Genomic DNA, 19,848 nt, shown 5'->3' with positions numbered 1-19,848 from the left:
CCCAGTCTAGCCCACAGCGTGCTTATGGTTGGGTATGGGAAAGTCACTAGGCAGTGTGCAATACCCAGACTGTCACATCTGGCATGGTCAGGTCTGGGTGGTCTGCCATGGGCCGTTTCATTTAGTATCTGTTGGGGTCGTCTTGGGGCGTGATTATATTTCCCTATAGTATGTTGTACCGAAGTTGACTGACTCAAAGGGAAAGTGACTATAACTACTTGTGATCTTTTCAAAAGGTCCCATAGAATGTGATCAGGGGAACTGAGCTCTACACAGGGGCCAAAATAGGAATAGGGGTTGTATAAAACGTGCCTGTCACGCCTTGGTCTTCGTATTTTGTGTTTTCTTTAATAATTTGTTCAGGCCAGGGTGTGACATGGGGTTATTGTATTTTCGTATTGGGGTTTGTAGTATTTGGGATCGTGGCTGAGTAGGGGTGTTGTATAGGCTTGGCTGCCTGAGGCGGTTCTCAATCAGTCAGGTGATTCTCGTTGTCTCTGATTGGGAACCGTATTTAGGTAGCCGGGGTTTCACTGTGTATTTCGTGGGTGATTGTTCCTGTCTCTGTGTAGTTTCACCAGATGGGCTGTAATTAGGTTTCACGTTCCGTTTTGTTGTTTTGCATTTGTATAGTTATTTCATGTATCGCTCTTCCTTCATTAAAGACATGAGTAACCACCACGCTGCATTTCAGTCCGACTCTCTTTTGACAAACGAAGAACGCCGTTACAGAATCACCCACCACACACGGACCGAGTGGCGTGGTTACAGGCAGCGACAGCTGGAGCAGCAAAAGGAGGATGAATTATTCGGAGAATGGACATGGGAAGACGTGTTGGATGGTAAAGGTTGTTACACTTGGGAGGAGATACTGGCCGGAAGAGATCACCTCCCATGGGAACAGGTGGGAGGCACTAAGGAGAGCAGAGGCAGCCGGAGATAGGAGCCTACGATACGAGGGAACACGGTTGGCAAGGAAGCCCGAAAAGCAGCCCCAAAAAATTATTGGGTGTTGTACCTCATTTCCCTCCTTCAGGGAACAGTAGTTATAGTCATAACGTTACGTTTTACACAGGCACGTTTTATACAACCCCTATTCCTATTTTGGCCCTTGTGTAGAGCTCAGTTCCCCTGATCACATTCTATGGGACCTTTTGAAAAGATCACAAGTTTTTCACAAGCGCAGTTTTCTATAACACCAGGCCTTTTCAGTTAAAGCCAGTAACCTGTTATGTTCATAACGGCAAAGCGTTTTGAAATGAAAAATAAAAAGCAGCATGACCAGGGTCGTGTTCAGTAGGGCAAACCATAGTGAAACCTTTTGAATCTGAAAACAAAAATTTGTGTTTCTTATTGGACAAGTCCAGGTCCCTCCCTGTTTCTGTCAGTTTTCCTTGGTTTGGAGCATAACGACGTTTCCGATGTACAAAAATGAACATCTTCCAGTGTTGCCACAAAACATATTGAACACGCGGTTACTGTAGGTGCCTTTTTGTCTGTTACAATAAACATCCTGTTTGTTGATAAGAATCCAAAAATAAAAATGTTCTTGTCTTACCCAGACCATTTTAGTTGAATAAGGCCATTTGTATTAATATGGGTTTTATATTTCCATTAAAATGCTTTCCATGGAGTTTCTGCAAATCCAAATAAAATAGCGACTTATGATTTATATGATCCATTTTGTTTCTCATTAGTGTGACAGTTTTATTTGGCTCTGACAATAATCTGCATTATTCACCATGGTAAGTGCCTTGAAATCGAATTACAGTGAAAGGGATGAGGGTAAATGTCCGGAATGCTTTCTGTTAAGGTATTAGTCTCCGTATTGAAAGCCAATCTGACCGGTTCACTCACGATTAATTATGAATGGGAGTCACTGTACATCAGGCCATATATGATTGATCCCATCAAGGTACTTCAGAAGATGTGTTTAAACTCTTAGTCAGACATCCTGTTGGAACATAATATTGGTGTCAGCGGTCAGGACTACGTCTCTCATTGTCTTTCATTGTCACATGGCCACAAGGGCAATGCAATGACCCTGTGTGAATTGTATCAGCACCTAGCAATGAAACACTTCTCATGACAAAAAACACCCACATATTGACAGCTTGTTTGTGCCGAGTCGAGAGACTGGCAGACAGAGTGACAGACAGACGGATGGGGAAGCAGGTGGGGAGGAGGGAGAAGAACACATTATCCATGTTACTAATCATAGGGGGATCCAATAACTGTCACAACCCTGAAACCTTGTCAAGGAGACCATGTGTCTGTCCCCTCCAGTATAGATTTCACATCACAGATCTATACATTTTAATCTAAGACATACATTCTATCTGTGCCTGGATAAACTGGCCATTCCATTGGCTAAAGACAGGGATATGTAGTGTGTCTCTGAAATGGGCAAATAGAAGATGTAGACTTAATAGCATAGGAGAGGTTCAGTGAGGGAGGAATCCCCTTATCCTCTGGCTCAAGTCATGGAGTGGGTAACATGCAGTGAGTGTGGTCTATCAGTTTAAGAGGGAGCTGGGTAGGGGATAGGACAAAGAAAGGAAGAGGAAAAGGTGAGATGAGCAGGAAAGGGGCACACTGGAGGGAATATGGTCGCTTGGGCATCATTAAAAGTAAAAAATACTATTCTCTGTTCTCTCAGAAGTCAAATGATGACTCAAGTCAAAACAATTTATTATGTTTCCCTTTGCACATGACTTCTGATTTGCAGTTTTGTAAACCAAGCAGTTCAGGACTTTTCGCTTAATTATGAGGCTATATAGATTAGGTTATAGTCATACTTTGATTAAGTAAAAGGCTTCAAGGGTAATTTAATTAATCTAATTTAATCCCCTCTATTGACTATAAAATATAACTAGGCTAGTCATCAATGAAATAGAAATAAGAACTTCCAAAACATACAGACCATGTTAAAATGCATTGAATAAGAGTAATTCACATTACCATGACATTCATCTCAAACAGCTCCAACTGTGCTTGAGTGTGCCACTCTTCTGAATAAAATCTTTCCACCTCTGTATTGGAGGAGAGGGTGTGTCGACATATCGATGACGTCCCTGCATTACTTCGCTCAAACAGCTCATTCAGGGAGAGGAACCCATGGCTCACAGACGCAGAACATCCGCGTTTATCCTTACCAAAGAAAAGCAAACGCCGGCAAAACATAGACCCTTAAATAATGTACGGAATGACTACACATAGGCTGGTTCGGACTTTTTTTGTCATTTTTTTCTCTGGACAGGAAACAATATAGAAGCAGCGCAAAGGGTGCCTATATTTTGTGAATCAAGACTTCGCCAGAGTTGTATGAAGAAAAGGTGGAGAGAGAAAGCGCGCGGCTCCTTACTCGATTAACTTGTAGCATGTCCTCGCATCACAAGCTCCGGATCACAGCAAAGTAAAACAAAGGCACAAACTTTATTTCATAAGAGGAATAGAAGTTGGCATACTTCACTTTGTGCTTTTTATTTGTGAAGTGCTGAAACAAAAGCACTGTTTTATTCTCAGGAACAGTGAATCGTTTTGGAATCTCACCCAATCAGCACTGAAGTCTTGGACGAAGGCAAAACTCTTCCTATGGCAAACGACACCGAGAAGGACCCATGCCACAGCAACCTGCACATCGACAATGGGAACCCGCGCATAAGTGCAATAATGTTCTCTGCCGGAGTGATAGGGAACTTGGCCGCTTTGATCCTTCTGGAGATCCGTCGCAGGAAGGACAAGAGCCGGCAGCGACTGTCGCTCTTCCACGTCCTGGTCACCACGCTGGTTGTCACTGACTTGATGGGCACCTGTCTGGTCAGTCCTTTCGTCCTGGCAGCCTACTCCTTTAACACCACCATTATTTCTATGATTGACAGTAACCCTCCCGCAATGTGTGAGTATTTTGGATTCTGTATGACTTTTTTCAGCTTGGCCACGTTATCTGTCCTCTTCGCAATGGCACTTGAGCGATGCCTTTCCATTGGGTGTCCATACTTCTACGGGCGGCATGTCACCAAACGTTGTGGATACATCACCATTCCATTCATCTATTTAGTTTGCGGGGTGTTTTGCCTCATGCCCTTTTTGGGTTTTGGGGACTACGTGCAGTATTGCCCGGGGACGTGGTGCTTCATTGACATGAATCCGTTAATGCCGGAAGACCGAGTTTATCCAGTCCTTTACGCAACCGTTATGCTCATCCTAGTCCTCGCTATAGCGGCTTGTAACGGCTTTGTCGTATTCCACCTGGTTTTGATGTACCGGAGGCGCAAACTAAACGGGGGATCCGTGACAACTCGGAGTAAGAAGGACCGGAGAGTCCTCTCCATGGCCGAAGAGGTCGAACATCTTATAGTACTGGTGTTCATGACGGTGATATTCGTGATTTGCTCCCTTCCTCTGGTGGTAAGTTAAACAATTGTTTTTCTAAGTTATACTATTCGTCTGTTTTACTCCGGGGGGGCCTTAAATGTATTGATTGCATATTTGTATTTCTATTACCTTCTCAAAGTCAATACAATGAATCTGTGACTTTACAGGTTTGCCACTCCATGATATTTTATTATTATTCTTGTTATGATTATTACTACTATTATTCATAATATAATACATAAAAGGTTCCTACAGAAACTTTAATACCCTAGATGTTCTTTGAGTAACTTTTTAAAAGGTTCCTCGGGGAAAAGGTTCCTGGAGGCCCTTTAGGTGTTCTGCTGGTGTTTCAATCTGAAGAACCCCTAAAGGTGCCTCCAGGAACATTTTTTAAAAGAGTGTAACTATCGCCTATCAATTGAGAAATAAAATGTTGCTTGATTCAATTGTGCAGAAAAATATCAGTGTTAGTCAATTAAGTACTCAGGGATACAAACCTGCCATTGTTCAGTGATATTCAACATTTTGATCTCAAAATAGGTCATCCGTGTGAATTGTGTAGATTTGTATAAAAGAAAAAAATTAAAACGTTTTGGGGGGGTCTGACGAAAAGTATCCAGGCGCAGAGTGTATCACCCATTTAGCTATAAAAGAGAGGCGCAGACAGATATTCTCCCTGGAAGAATCTAAGTTGCATGCTCCTCGTGTCCTCTTCTCGCCCCTTCTCAAAACCCATTGGAGAATGTCAGAGGGGAGGGAACTCTGGCTTTCTCATCAATTAACAGTAAAACAAAAAGCAGTAAACAAAAGGCGAATGGAGATCCAAATAACCAAAACAGCCTACAGCCTACATTCTTTGTTACCTTTTTGGACCCTCACCAGTTTGCATCCCTGATACAATGTCAACCGTTGATGAACATTCATATTTGATCATGTATCAACAAGATAGGAACCTATACTAAAAATACAATAATAGTTATTGTTATCAACCATACCAATCACAATACTAATCTTACCGATAAAAATGATTTGTTTAGATACATTGAGGGAAAAAAGTATTTAATCCTCTGCTGATTTTGTACGTTTGCCCACTGACAAAGAAATGATCAGTCTATCATTTTAATGGTAGGCTTATTTGAACAGTGAGAGACAGAATAACAACAAAATAATCCAGAAAACCGCATGTCAAAAATGTTATAAATTGATTTGCAGTTTAATGAGGGAAATAAGTATTTGACTCTTCTCAATCAGAAAGATTTCTGTTTCCCAGATGTATTTTATACAGGTAACGAGCTGAGATTAGGAGCACACTCTTAATCTCTGTTTGTTACCTGTATAAAAGACACCTGTCCACAGAAGCAATCAATCAATTAGATTCCAAACCCTCCACCTCTCCACCATGGCCAAGGATGTCAGGGACAAGATTGTAGACCTACACAAGGCTGGAATGGGCTACAAGCCAAGCAGCTTGGTGAGAAGGTGACAAAAGTTGGTGCGATTATTCGCAAATGGAAGAAACACAAAAGAACTGTCAATCTCCCTCGGCCTTGGGCCCCATGCAAGATCTCACCTCGTGGAGTTGCAATGATCATGAGAACGGTGAGGAATCAGCCCAGAACTACACGGGAGGATCTTGTCAATGATCTCAAGGCAGCTGGGACCATAGTCACCAAGAAAACAATTGGTAAAACACTACGCCGTGAAGGACTGAAATCCTCCAGCGCCCGCAAGGTCCCCCTGCTCAAGAAAGCATATATACATGCCCGTCTGAAGTTTGCCAATGAACATCTGAATGATTCAGAGGTTAACTGGGTGAAAGTGTTGTGGTCAGATGAGAACAAAATGTAGCTCTTTGGCATCAACTCAACTCGCTGTGTTTGGAGGAGGAGGAATGCTGCCCATGACCCCAAGACACCATCCCCACCTTCAAACATGGAGGTAGAAACATTATGCTTTGGGGGTGTTTTTCTGCTAAGGGGACAGGATAACTTCACCGCATCAAAGGGACGATGGACGGGGCCATGTACCGTCAAATCTTGGGTGAGAACCTCCTTCCCTCATCCATGGCATTGAAAATGGGTCGGCGATTGCTATTCCAGCATGACAATGACCCAAAACACACGGCCAAGGCAACAAAGGAGTGGCTCAAAAATAAGCACATTAAGGTCCTGGAGTGGCCTATCCAGTCTCCAGACCCTAATCCCATAGAAAATCTGTGGAGGGAGCTGAAGGTTCGAGTTGCCAAATGTCAGCCTTGAAACCTTAATGACTTGGAGAAGATCTGCAAAGAGGAGTGGGATGAAATCCCTCCTGAGATGTGTGCAAACCTGGTGGCCAACTACAAGAAACGTCTGACCTCTGTGATTGCCAACAAGGGTTTTGCCACCAAGTACTAAGTCATGTTTTGCAGAGGGGTCAAATTATTATTTCCCTCATTAAAATGCAAATCAATTTGTAGCATTTTTAACATGCGTTTTTCTGGATTTATTTGTTGTTATTCTGTCTCTCACTGTTCAAATAAACCTACCATTAAAATTATAGACTGATCATTTATTTATCAGTGGGCAAATGTACAAAATCAGCAGGGGATCAAATACTTTTTCTCCCTCACTGTACATGGAGAATATTTCACAGGTCAATAATACAACTCATAGGCTTGTAGAGCCACTAACAAAGCATTAGCACATCGAATAAGAGCTTTCTAAGTGGTTTCTAATTTGAGTAATTTAGCTGTTTATACAACTGACCTTGCGTTACTTTGAAGTCTTGTTTCCCTATCCCTCTCTACAGCAAAAAGTTTGCCATTCAACATTTGTTGGTAATTTACCCCCCTCATAAATTCCAAGGATTAGGGTTAGGCTCTTCAGTTAGTACCTGCTCTCCATCCAGGAAGAGCTGTACATGGCTCTCATCCGGCAAAGGGATTCTATTCTTATGTATGGGGAATTGTACACACTCTAAGAAGAAAACAAAGAAAAAAGATGAAGCTTACTCAGGTCATATTTCAAACAGTAAGTTAACAACTGATCACACCTTACACAGTATTACTACCAACCTTGCATCTATTTATTCATCTGCTGGCAAATACATACCCTGTCTGTGATATACAGCCCACTTTTATCTTCTTTGAGGAGGTAGGGGAGGAACAAAATGGCTGCATTGACCTTGTGTAATAAAAAAGGCAGGATTAGAATATTATGAAGCAGGGATAATCAACAAGATTCACCGCAGGACGATTTTTAAATGTAATTCTTCTTTTTATTCTTTTTTTCTTCTACTCTTAAGTGGATGGTTGGGGGGCGGGAACATGATTACAAATCATTTGAAGATTGCAAATTGACCGCAAGAAGGCCAAACAGATAGAATATTTAACCTAATCATTTCAAACCTTGCTTGCGTTTTTATAAGATCATGTGTCTCTCTATAATGCATGGGAATACTTCGGAACATATTTCCAAAATTAAAATCAATTGGAGATGATTTACTGGTCTTGTTATGCTGCTGGAAATGTGATGGAATTTACAATGTGAGAAGAAAATACCCAAGCCAGCACATTATGATCTGGGTATGAACAATGGTGTTAAAATGTTATTAGTGTGTGAATTCATGTGAGTAGGAAAATTGAAGAATTTATACATATCCCTTCCCCGTCTGGTACATTTGAATGAGCGACATTTAGTTAGTATTGGAAAAGACAAATATTCTCCGTGTACAGAACACACAATCACAGTGCAAATACATCCAAATACTTTATATGTTTGTAAATCCATAGTGAGCTTTAAACATCATCTTGCTTTGGTCTGAAATACTGAGTACCAAACAGGCCACCCCAATGCACCATCCAGAAAGACATACTGTAAATTAGACACAAACACAACATGAGTATTCAATATTAAATGCATCTCACTAATGTGATTTATTTATTCTCCTTTTTGTCAAGTTTAACAGTTTAACAGTTTAACATAACATGTCTTACCTGTTTGTGGAGGTTGATACATTTCTCTATCACAGCTCCTAAACTCTCTACAACTTAACTGAACAGGGGCAGGATAAGACAAGGACTAAAGGGAGGAGGATGGAAAGAGATGGTGAGAGAGTCTATCATGGGTTTAAAATATTTAGTCAAGTTTACAACTCAGTATCCTGTGTTGCAAGTTTAACATAGCCTCCATAAACAGGTAAGACACACACACACACACACACACACACACACACACACACACACACACACACACACACACACACACACACACACACACACACACACACACACACACACACACACACACACACACACACACACACACACACACACACACACACACACACACACACACACACACACACACACACAGATGACCCAATCTAGGTTGAGTTTCTCACAGCACCCAAATTCTCAACAACGTAGACTATGCAGAAATCACACTTCCATTTCCTGCTTGCTAAACTTCTAATATGTTTTCCTAATTTCAGTTTATGTGGCAAAACGTATGGCCCAGTATATCACTGGGGCCAATCTTCCTGCCATCCAGGACCTCTATACCAGGTGGTGTCAGAGGAAGACCCTAAAAATTGCCAAAGACTCCAGCCATGCTAGTCAGACTGTTCTCTCTGCTACCACACGGCAAGCGGTACCTGGAGCGCCAAGTCTAGTTCCAAGAGGCTTCTAAACAGCTTCTACCCCCAAGCCATAAGACTCCTGAGCAGTTATGTCATGTTTGTCATTTATTGTCATGTCTTGTCCCTGTGCTCCCCATGCTATTCGTTTCCCTCTGCTGGTCTTGTTTGGTTCTATCCCTCTCTCTCCCCCTCCCTCTCTCACTCTCTCGCTCTCTCTTCTCTCTGTCGTTCCGTTCCTGCTCCCAGCTGTTCCTATTCCCCTAATCATCATTTAGTCTTCCCACACCTGTTCCCGATCCTTTCCCCTGATTAGAGTCCCTATTTATTCCTTTGTGATCCGTTCCTGTTCCGTCGGTTCCTTGTATTGTATTCACCATGCTGTGATTGCGTTTCGCCCTGTCCTGTCGTGTTTTTGCCGTGATTGTGTATCACCCTGTCCTGTCGTGTTTTGTGCCTTCATCAGATGCTGCGTGTGAGCAGGTGTCTCAGTCGACTACGGCCTGCGCCTACCCGAAGCGACCTGCAGTCTGTGGCCGCTTCTCCAGTTGTTTTCCCCTCTACAAATCTAGAGGATTTCTGTTATTCCGTTTTGGACTTTAATAAACTCTGTTTCTGTTAAGTCGCGTTTGGGTCCTCTTTCACCTGCATGACAGAAGGAACCGACCAAGGAATGGACCCAGCGACTTCAGACGCTCGTTACACTGCCGTCGAGATCCAAGGAGCCATGCTCGGCAGACACGAGCAGGAATTGTCTGCTGCTCGCCATGCCGTGGAGAACCTGGCCGCTCAGGTTTCCGACCTCTCTGGACAGTTCCAGAGTCTACGTCTCGTGCCACCTGTTACTCCCTGGCCTGCCGAGCCTCCAGAACCCAGGGTTAATAACCCACCTTGCTACTCCGGGCAGCCCACTGAGTGCCGCTCCTTTCTCACGCAGTGTGAGATTGTGTTCTCTCTCCAACCCCACACATACTCTAGAGAGAGAGCTCGGGTTGCTTACGTCATTTCACTCCTTACTGGCCGGGCTCGAGAATGGGGCACAGCTATCTGGGAGGCAAGGGCTGATTGCTCTAACAGATTCCAGAACTTTAAAGAGGAGATGATTCGGGTTTTTGACCGTTCAGTTTTTGGTGGGGAGGCTTCTAGGGCCCTGGCTTCCTTATGCCAAGGTGAACGGTCCATAACGGATTATTCCATTGAGTTTCGCACTCTTGCTGCCTCTAGTGAGTGGAACGAGCCGGCGCTGCTCGCTCGTTTTCTGGAGGGACTCCACGCAGTGGTTAAGGATGAGATTCTCTCCCGGGAGGTTCCATCAGATGTGGATTCTTTGATTGCTCTCGCCATCCGCATAGAACGACGGGTAGATCTTCGTCACCGGGCTCGTGGAAGAGAGCTCGCATCAACGGTGTTTCCCTGCTCCGCATCGCAACCATCTCCCTCCTCTGGCTTTGAGACTGAGCCCATGCAGCTGGGAGGGATTCGCATCTCGAATAAGGAGAGGGAACGGAGGATCACCAACCGCCTGTGCCTCTATTGCGGAGTTGCTGGACATTTTGTTAATTCATGTCCAGTAAGAGGCCAGAGTCCATCAGTAAGCGGAGGGCTACTGGTGAGCGCTACTACTCAGGTCCCTTCATCTAGATCTTGTACTACTATGTCGGTCCATCTACGCTGGACCGGTTCGGGTGCTACATGCAGTGCTTTGATTGACTCTGGGGCTGAGGGTTGTTTCATGGACGAAGCATGGGTTCGGAAACATAACATTCCTTTCAGACCGTTAGACAGGCCTACGCCCATGTTTGCCTTAGATGGTAGTCATCTTCCCAGTATCAAATTTGAGACACTACCTTTAACTCTCACAGTATCTGGTAACCACAGTGAGACTATTTCTTTTTGATTTTCCGTTCACCGTTTACACCTGTTGTTTTGGGTCATCCCTGGCTAGTATGTCATAATCCTTCTATTAATTGGTCTAGTAATTCTATCCTATCCTGGAACGTTTCTTGTCATGTGAAGTGTTTAATGTCTGCCATCCCTCCCGTTTCTTCTGTTCCTACTTCTCAGGAGGAACCTGGCGATTTGACAGGAGTGCCGGAGGAATATCATGATCTGCGCACGGTCTTCAGTCGGTCCCGAGCCAACTCCCTTCCTCCTCACCGGTCGTATGATTGTAGTATTGATCTCCTTCCGGGGACCACTCCTCCTCGAGGTAGACTATACTCTCTGTCGGCTCCCGAACGTAAGGCTCTCGAGGATTATTTGTCTGTGTCTCTTGACGCCGGTACCATAGTGCCTTCTTCTTCTCCGGCCGGGGCGGGGTTCTTTTTGTTAAAAAGAAGGACGGTACTCTGCGCCCCTGCGTGATTATCGAGGGCTGAATGACATAACGGTTAAGAATCGTTATCCGCTTCCCCTTATGTCATCAGCCTTCGAGATTCTGCAGGGAGCCAGGTGCTTTACTAAGTTGGACCTTCGTAACGCTTACCATCTCGTGCGCATCAGAGAGGGGGACGAGTGGAAAACGGCGTTTAACACTCCGTTAGGGCATTTTGAGTACCGGGTTCTGCCGTTCGGTCTCGCCAATGCGCCAGCTGTTTTTCAGGCATTAGTTAATGATGTTCTGAGAGACATGCTGAACATTTTTGTTTTTGTCTATCTTGACGATATCCTGATTTTTTCTCCGTCACTCGAGATTCATGTTCAGCACGTTCGACGTGTTCTACAGCGCCTTTTAGAGAATTGTCTCTACGTAAAGGCTGAGAAGTGCTCTTTTCATGTCTCCTCCGTTACTTTTCTCGGTTCCGTTATTTCCGCTGAAGGCATTCAGATGGATTCCGCTAAGGTCCAAGCTGTCAGTGATTGGCCCGTTCCAAGGTCACGTGTCGAGTTGCAGCGCTTTTTAGGTTTCGCTAATTTCTATCGGCGTTTCATTCGTAATTTCGGTCAAGTTGCTGCCCCTCTCACAGCTCTTACTTCTGTTAAGACGTGTTTTAAGTGGTCCGGTTCCGCCCAGGGAGCTTTTGATCTTCTAAAAGAACGTTTTACGTCCGCTCCTATCCTCGTTACTCCTGACGTCACTAGACAATTCATTGTCGAGGTTGACGCTTCAGAGGTAGGCGTGGGAGCCATCCTATCCCAGCGCTTCCAGTCTGACGATAAGGTTCATCCTTGCGCTTATTTTTCTCATCGCCTGTCGCCATCTGAGCGCAACTATGATGTGGGTAACCGTGAACTGCTCGCCATCCGCTTAGCCCTAGGCGAATGGCGACAGTGGTTGGAGGGGGCGACCGTTCCTTTTGTCGTTTGGACAGACCATAAGAACCTTGAGTACATCCGTTCTGCCAAACGACTTAATGCCCGTCAAGCTCGTTGGGCGTTGTTTTTCGCTCGTTTCGAGTTTGTGATTTCTTACCGTCCGGGTAGCAAGAACACCAAGCCTGATGCCTTATCCCGTCTGTTTAGTTCTTCTGTGGCTTCTACTGATCCCGAGGGGATTCTTCCTTATGGGCGTGTTGTCGGGTTAACAGTCTGGGGAATTGAAAGACAGGTTAAGCAAGCACTCACGCACACTGCGTCGCCGCGCGCTTGTCCTAGTAACCTCCTTTTCGTTCCTGTTTCCACTGTCTGGCTGTTCTTCAGTGGGCTCACTCTGCCAAGTTAGCTGGTCATCCCGGTGTTCGAGGCACTCTTGCGTCTATTCGCCAGCGCTTTTGGTGGCCGACTCAGGAGCGTGACACGCGCCGTTTCGTGGCTGCTTGTTCGGACTGCGCGCAGACTAAGTCGGGTAACTCTCCTCCTGCCGGTCGTCTCAGACCGCTCCCCATTCCTTCTCGACCATGGTCTCACATTGCCTTAGACTTCATTACCGGTCTGCCTTTGTCTGCGGGGAAGACTGTGATTCTGACGGTTGTCGATAGGTTCTCTAAGGCGGCACATTTCATTCCCCTCGCTAAACTTCCTTCCGCTAAGGAGACGGCACAAATCATTATTGAGAATGTATTCAGAATTCATGGCCTCCCGTTAGACGCCGTTTCAGACAGAGGCCCGCAATTCACGTCACAGTTTTGGAGGGAGTTCTGTCGTTTGATTGGTGCGTCCGTCAGTCTCTCTTCCGGGTTTCATCCCCAGTCTAACGGTCAAGCAGAGAGGGCCAATCAGACGATTGGTCGCATACTACGCAGCCTTTCTTTCAGAAACCCTGCGTCTTGGGCAGAACAGCTCCCTGGGCAGAATACGCTCACAATTCGCTTCCTTCGTCTGCTACCGGGTTATCTCCGTTTCAGAGTAGTCTGGGTTACCAGCCTCCTCTGTTCTCATCCCAGCTTGCCGAGTCCAGCGTTCCCTCCGCTCAAGCGTTTGTCCAACGTTGTGAGCGCACCTGGAGGAGGGTGAGGTCTGCACTTTGCCGTTACAGGGCACAGACGGTGAGAGCCGCCAATAAACGCAGGATTAAGAGTCCAAGGTATTGTTGCGGCCAGAGAGTGTGGCTTTCCACTCGCAACCTTCCTCTTACGACAGCTTCTCGTAAGTTGACTCCGCGGTTCATTGGTCCGTTCCGTGTCTCCCAGGTCGTCAATCCTGTCGCTGTGCGACTGCTTCTTCCGCGACATCTTCGTCGCGTCCATCCTGTCTTCCATGTCTCCTGTGTTAAGCCCTTTCTTCGCACCCCCGTTCGTCTTCCCTCCCCCCCCTCCCGTCCTTGTCGAGAGCGCACCTATTTACAAGGTACATAAGATTATGGACATGCGTTCTCGGGGACGGGGTCACCAATACCTAGTGGATTGGGAGGGTTACGGTCCTGAGGAGAGGAGTTGGGTTCCGTCTCGGGACGTGCTGGACCGTTCGCTCATCGATGATTTCCTCCGTTGCCGCCAGGATTCCTCCTCGAGTGCGCCAGGAGGCGCCGGTGAGTGGGGGGTACTGTCATGTTTGTCATTTATTGTCATGTCTTGTCCCTGTGCTCCCCATGCTATTCGTTTCCCTCTGCTGGTCTTGTTTGGTTCTATCCCTCTCTCTCCCCCTCCCTCTCTCACTCTCTCGCTCTCTCTTCTCTCTGTCGTTCCGTTCCTGCTCCCAGCTGTTCCTATTCCCCTAATCATCATTTAGTCTTCCCACACCTGTTCCCGATCCTTTCCCCTGATTAGAGTCCCTATTTATTCCTTTGTGATCCGTTCCTGTTCCGTCGGTTCCTTGTATTGTATTCACCATGCTGTGATTGCGTTTCGCCCTGTCCTGTCGTGTTTTTGCCGTGATTGTGTATCACCCTGTCCTGTCGTGTTTTGTGCCTTCATCAGATGCTGCGTGTGAGCAGGTGTCTCAGTCGACTACGGCCTGCGCCTACCCGGAGCGACCTGCAGTCTGTGGCCGCTTCTCCAGTTGTTTTCCCCTCTACAAATCTAGAGGATTTCTGTTATTCCGTTTTGGACTTTAATAAACTCTGTTTCTGTTAAGTCGCGTTTGGGTCCTCTTTCACCTGCATGACAGTTAGCCTTTTGATTATCTGGACTATTTGCATTAACCCCCCTCACCCCCATTTTTACTCTGATGCTACTCTGTTTATTATCTATGGAGTCACTTTACCTACATGTACGTATTACCTCGACTAACCTGTGCGGGGGTACCGGTACCCCCTGTATATAGGCTCATTACTATTATTTTATTGTTGCTCTTTAATTATTTATTGTTTTTCTATTTTATTCTTTACTTAACACTTATTTTTCTTAACTGCATTGCCGGTTAAGGGCTTGTATAAGTAAGCATTTCACTTTAAGGTAATACCTGTTGTATTCGGTGCATGTGCATGTGACAAATAACATTTAATTTGATTGTACTGTTTTTTGATAATAATTTGAATTATTATTGTTAGCTAGTGAATAGTTAACATTTACCCACCTTTCACGTCGATCCGTTGCAAGTCGTCTCTCACCTGTCTTGCCTCCAACCATCCGTGCACTTCCCGCCTCCAGTGCGTCTTTGAACCAACAGTCTCCATTCGAATTATACATACAAGCGCCCTTTAATCACGAGCGCACTGCTGGTTCCAAAGCGAACCACTCTTTTGAAAAGGGTTCTCAAAAGCACACCTGAAGTCTACAAATGTTTAAAAACAAACTGATGGCAGAGTATGGGTTCTTAAATTAACCTTAAAACCTCTTAAATGTAATCAAACATATAATCTACGCACTCCCCAAACGTAATTATTTATCACGAGGGCCATAAAAAATAACTAGCAATGCTAAATACTCCAAGAAAGGATCAAATCTCACCTCTCTGGTAAAAAAAATAGTTATACATTGCATAAGTGTAGTTACTTTTGAGGAAAAAAAATACATATTTGTGTATTGAGTGTTAGAGAAAATGTGCATATTTTCTAAAGGTCTCTCTTGATCAAACCGTCTGCCCCCATCGCTGTGAACATATCACAGAGCTCTAGCTTGGCTTCCTGAACTTGTTAGGAACCCGTCTTTCATATTAATAATTTCCGTCTATGACAAACAGAAAGTGGTGTTCATTTAAAGTCTATGAATTATTTTATATGAATGGCTATGAATCGATCTCTGAATGTGTAACAGCGACGAAACCGCAATCTCCTGCTGGGTTACCAGGCATATTGTTGTTAGTGGCTGTGACATAAAGTTCAGCCAGGAGTTGATGGGCAGTCGGAAGAGCAAATTATAATGGTTGGAGGGACATCCCAGCTTCATGTGGTGTCAGACATACTCCTGTGTCCATGAGAATCATGGCTACCGCTCAATGCAAGCCATTTCAATCTTGGGCGTCGGTCGAAACTGAAAAATGTCAGTTGAAACCAGTACCAGAACCACACATGTCCACAAAACAGGGGACTTTACATCTAAGAGGTTTAAGGTTCCTTCTTTAACCTTGTAATATTCTTAAGAATATCTGTCAAAAATACGCCCAATGCGTTTCTATCAGTGGCGTATATTCATGGATGGCAAAGGAAGAATTTACCAAGAAACTATACCAAGAACAAAACACAATGTGTTTTGTTTCATACATTCAGCCTTTCATACATTCAGTCTGCAAATTGAAGGAAATGTATCTCAGCGGAGAAAGCATCCATCCGAGTGAACGAAACAGTGCCCCTCTGTCTTAGCATCTGATGCTGTCTGATCAAAAAGAGTATGACATTGTTGCCGCCTGTAGCATCGAATGCAAGGGAAGCCAGCAAGTATTTGGCTTCCCTTGATAAAAAAAATTGTCAAGGGAAGCCAGTTTGGATTTGGCTTCAGACCAATCACATCACAAGCCAAATGTCATTATTGACAGCATTTTTTAATTGTTGCATTTCGTTGTGATGTGGCCTTTCTGCCCCTGGCCTGAGAGGATGAAGATCAACAACCACAAGATGTAGTAGGCTAATGTTAACGTGGCGTATCGTTGCACATGAAAGGAAGTTAGGCTAGCGAGCAAGTCATTTAGCCAAGTACCCTAGGACAACAAGAACTAAAAATGTTGACTGTATAACAGAGTCATAGACTGTTTTAGGCAACATGAAAGAGGAGGATGGCATTGGCAGGGTGAGTCAACATGTTTTTTTCTACTTGCACGAACACAATCACACAAATCAGTACCATGGACAGCCACATCATATTTAGCTTATGCTGATTGGACTAAATCGTTTTTGGTATCTTTTAGTTGTCACTGTTTTATACCAAGCATAGGTGATTAGATGACGTTGATTAGTGAAGGCAGCTCCTGTTTTCTTTGCGATTTGCGGTAACTCGCTGTGGTTCTAAATCAATAGTTGTTTAGTAGTCCGAAAATGTTGGAAACATAACCTTGTTTGACCATGCTGTGGGTCATGTACAGTTGAAGTCGGAAGTTTATATACACTTAGGTTGGAGTCATTAAAACTTGTTTTTCAACCACTCCACAAATTTTTCCAAAAACCGTTTACAGACAGATTTTTTCACTGTATCACTATTCCAGTGGGTCAGAAGTTTACATACACTGAGTTGACTGTGCCTTTAAACAGCTTGGACAATTCCAGAAAATGGTGTCATGGCTTTGAAGCTTCTGATTGACTAATTGACATCATTTGAGTCAATTGGAGGTGTACCTGTGGATGTATTTCAAGGCCTACCTTCAAACTCAGTGCCTCTTTGCTTGACATCAAAAGAAATCAGCCAAAACCCCAGAAAAAAGTAGACCTCCACAAGTCTGGTTCATCCTTGGGAGCTATTTACCAATGCTATTTACCAATAGTACGCAGGTACAAACACCATGGGACCACGCAGCCATCATACCGCTCAGGAAGGAGACGCATTCTGTCTCCTGGAGATGAACGCACTTTGGTGCGAAAAGTTCAAATCAATCCCAGAACAACAGCAAAGGACCTTGTGAAGATGCTGGAGGAAACAGGTACAAAAGTATCTATATCCACAGTAAAACGAGTCCTATATCAACATAACCTGAAAGGCCGCTCAATAAGGAAGAAGTCCCTGCTCCAAACCCGCCATTAAAAAAAAGCCAGACTACGGTTTGCAACTGCACATGGGGACAAAGATCATACTTTTTGGAGAAATGTCCTCTGGTCTGATGAAACAAAAATAGAACTGTTTGGCCATAATGACCATCATTATGTTTGGAGGAAAAAGGGGGAGGCTTGCAAGCCGAACAACACCGTCCCAACCGTGAAGCACGGGGGTGGCAGCGTCATGTTGTGGGGGTGCTTTGCTGCAGGAGGGACTGGTGCACTTTATAAAATATATGGCATCATGACAATTATGTGGATAGTGTATATTGAAGCAACATCTAAAGACATCAGTCAGGAAGTTAAAGCTTGGTCGCAAATGGGTCTTCCAAATGGACAATGACCCCAAGCATACTTCCAAAGTTGTGGCAAAATGGTTAAGGACAACAAAGTCAAGGTATTGGAGTGGCCATCACAAATCCCTGACCTCAATCCTATTAAAAAATGTGGGCAGAACTGAAAAAGCGTGTGTGAGCAAGGAGGCCTACAAACCTAACCCAGTTACACCAGCTCTGTCAGGAGGAATGGGCCAAAATTCACCCAACTTATTGTGGGAAGCTTGTGGAAGGCTACCCGAAACGTTTCACCCAAGTTAAACAATTTAAAGGCAATGCTACCAAATAATAATTTAGTCTATGTAAACTTCTCACCCACTGAGAATGTGATGAAAGAAATCATAGCTGAAATAAATAAATCTCTCTATTTCACATTCTTAAAATAAAGTGGTGATCCTAACTGACCTAAGACAGGGACTTTTTACTAGGATTAAATGTCAGGAATTGTGGAAAAACTGAGTTTAAATGTATTTGGCTAAGGTGTATGTAAACTTCCGACTTCAACTGTAACTGTTTGCTACATGTTATGATGGCAATATTGAGCATCCTTTCAAAACACATACTTCCACCATTTTCTGCCTGTGCATCCAACATTGTAATAGATCCTCAGTTGGTTGAGATGGAAAACCCAGCCCATTTTCTTGTTGTAATCCATTACAAGCTCTGGAACAGATACACACTATATATACAAACGTATGTGGACACCCCTTCAAATTAGTGGATTCTGTTGCTGACGGGTGTATACAATCGAGCACTAAGCCATGCAATCTCCATAGACAAACATTAGCAGTAGATTGGCCATACTGAAGAGCTCAGTGACTGTCAACGTGGCACCGTCATAGGATGCCACCTTTCCAACAAGTCAGTGCGTCAAATTTCTGCTCTACTAGAGCTGCTCCGGTCAAAAGTAAGTGCTGTTATTGTGAATTGGAAACATCTAGGAGCAACAACGGCTCAGCCACGAACTGATAAGGCCACACAAGCTCACAGAATGGGACCGTCAACTGCTGAAGCGTGTAGCACATACAAATCGTCTTTCCTTGGTTGCAACCCTCACTACAGAGTTCCAAACTGCCTCTGGAAGCAACGTCAGCACAAGAACTGTTCGTCGGTAGCTTCATGAAATGGGTTTCCATGGCCGAGCAGCCGCACACAAGCCTAAGATTCACCATGCACAATGCCAAGTGTCGGCTGGAGTGGTGTAAAGCTCGCCGCCATTGGACTCTGGAGCAGTAGAAACGCTTTCTCTGGAGTGATGAATCACGCTTCACCATCTGGTAGTCCAACGGACCAATCTGGGTTTGGCAGCCCTAATCACCCAACATCAGTGGCCGACCTCACTAATGCTCTTGTGGCTGAATGGAAACAAGTCCCCGGATCGATGTTCCAACATCTAGTGGAAAGCCTTCCCAGAAGAGGGGAGGATGTTATAGCAGCAAAGGGGGGAAACTTTTTTCAATTTAAATTACTATACAAAATTCTTGCAACTAATAGAATGTTATATATATGGGGGATACAATCTTCCCAGCTCTGCAGATTCTGCTGTGAGGATGCAGTCATTAGATAATATATTTTGGTATTGTTCCAGGAATGGCTGAAGAATTGCAACATTTGCCTAGAACTAACGCTACAGATAGCAATACTGGGTGATTTGAAAAGACATAATCAATCAATAATATAATAATTATTTTAGCAAAAATGTTTATTTTTAATTTACAATCTGTAGAAGCTATGAGAATAAGGAAGGTTCAATTATTTTGTGAAGCATCACAGCACAGTTGAAAAATATATATGGCAAATAGAAATCCGAAATGGATGATGTTGAGAGATAGATGGGAGGGGTTGAGTGGAGCTGAAGGGTGGCACTAATTTTTTTTTCCACCTTTTATTTAACCAGGTAGGCTAGTTGAGAACAAGTTCTCATTTGCAGCTGCGACCTGGCCAATATAAAGCATAGCAGTGTGAGCAGACAACACAGAGTTACACATGGAGGAAACAATTAACAAGTCAATAACACAATAG

General features: G+C 44.3%; 1 protein-coding gene across 1 annotated transcript in view; it reads left to right on the top strand.

The window, feature by feature from the left end:
- Nucleotides 1-3,110: 3,110 nt before the first annotated feature.
- Nucleotides 3,111-19,848, top strand: part of LOC124001151 (prostaglandin E2 receptor EP2 subtype-like) — a 44,437-nt gene continuing 27,699 nt past the window's right edge. Inside the window, exon 1 of the mRNA XM_046307748.1 lies at nucleotides 3,111-4,410. Coding sequence (XP_046163704.1) covers nucleotides 3,595-4,410 — 816 coding nt within the window. The 5' untranslated portion in view covers nucleotides 3,111-3,594. The remainder of the gene's footprint in view (nucleotides 4,411-19,848) is intronic.

Source organism: Oncorhynchus gorbuscha, linkage group LG17 (genome assembly GCF_021184085.1).
Source record: "Oncorhynchus gorbuscha isolate QuinsamMale2020 ecotype Even-year linkage group LG17, OgorEven_v1.0, whole genome shotgun sequence".
Lineage (NCBI taxonomy): Eukaryota > Metazoa > Chordata > Actinopteri > Salmoniformes > Salmonidae > Oncorhynchus > Oncorhynchus gorbuscha.
The sequence above is the reverse complement of the archived record's forward strand: the minus strand, read 5'-3'. Positions and strand labels throughout refer to the sequence as shown.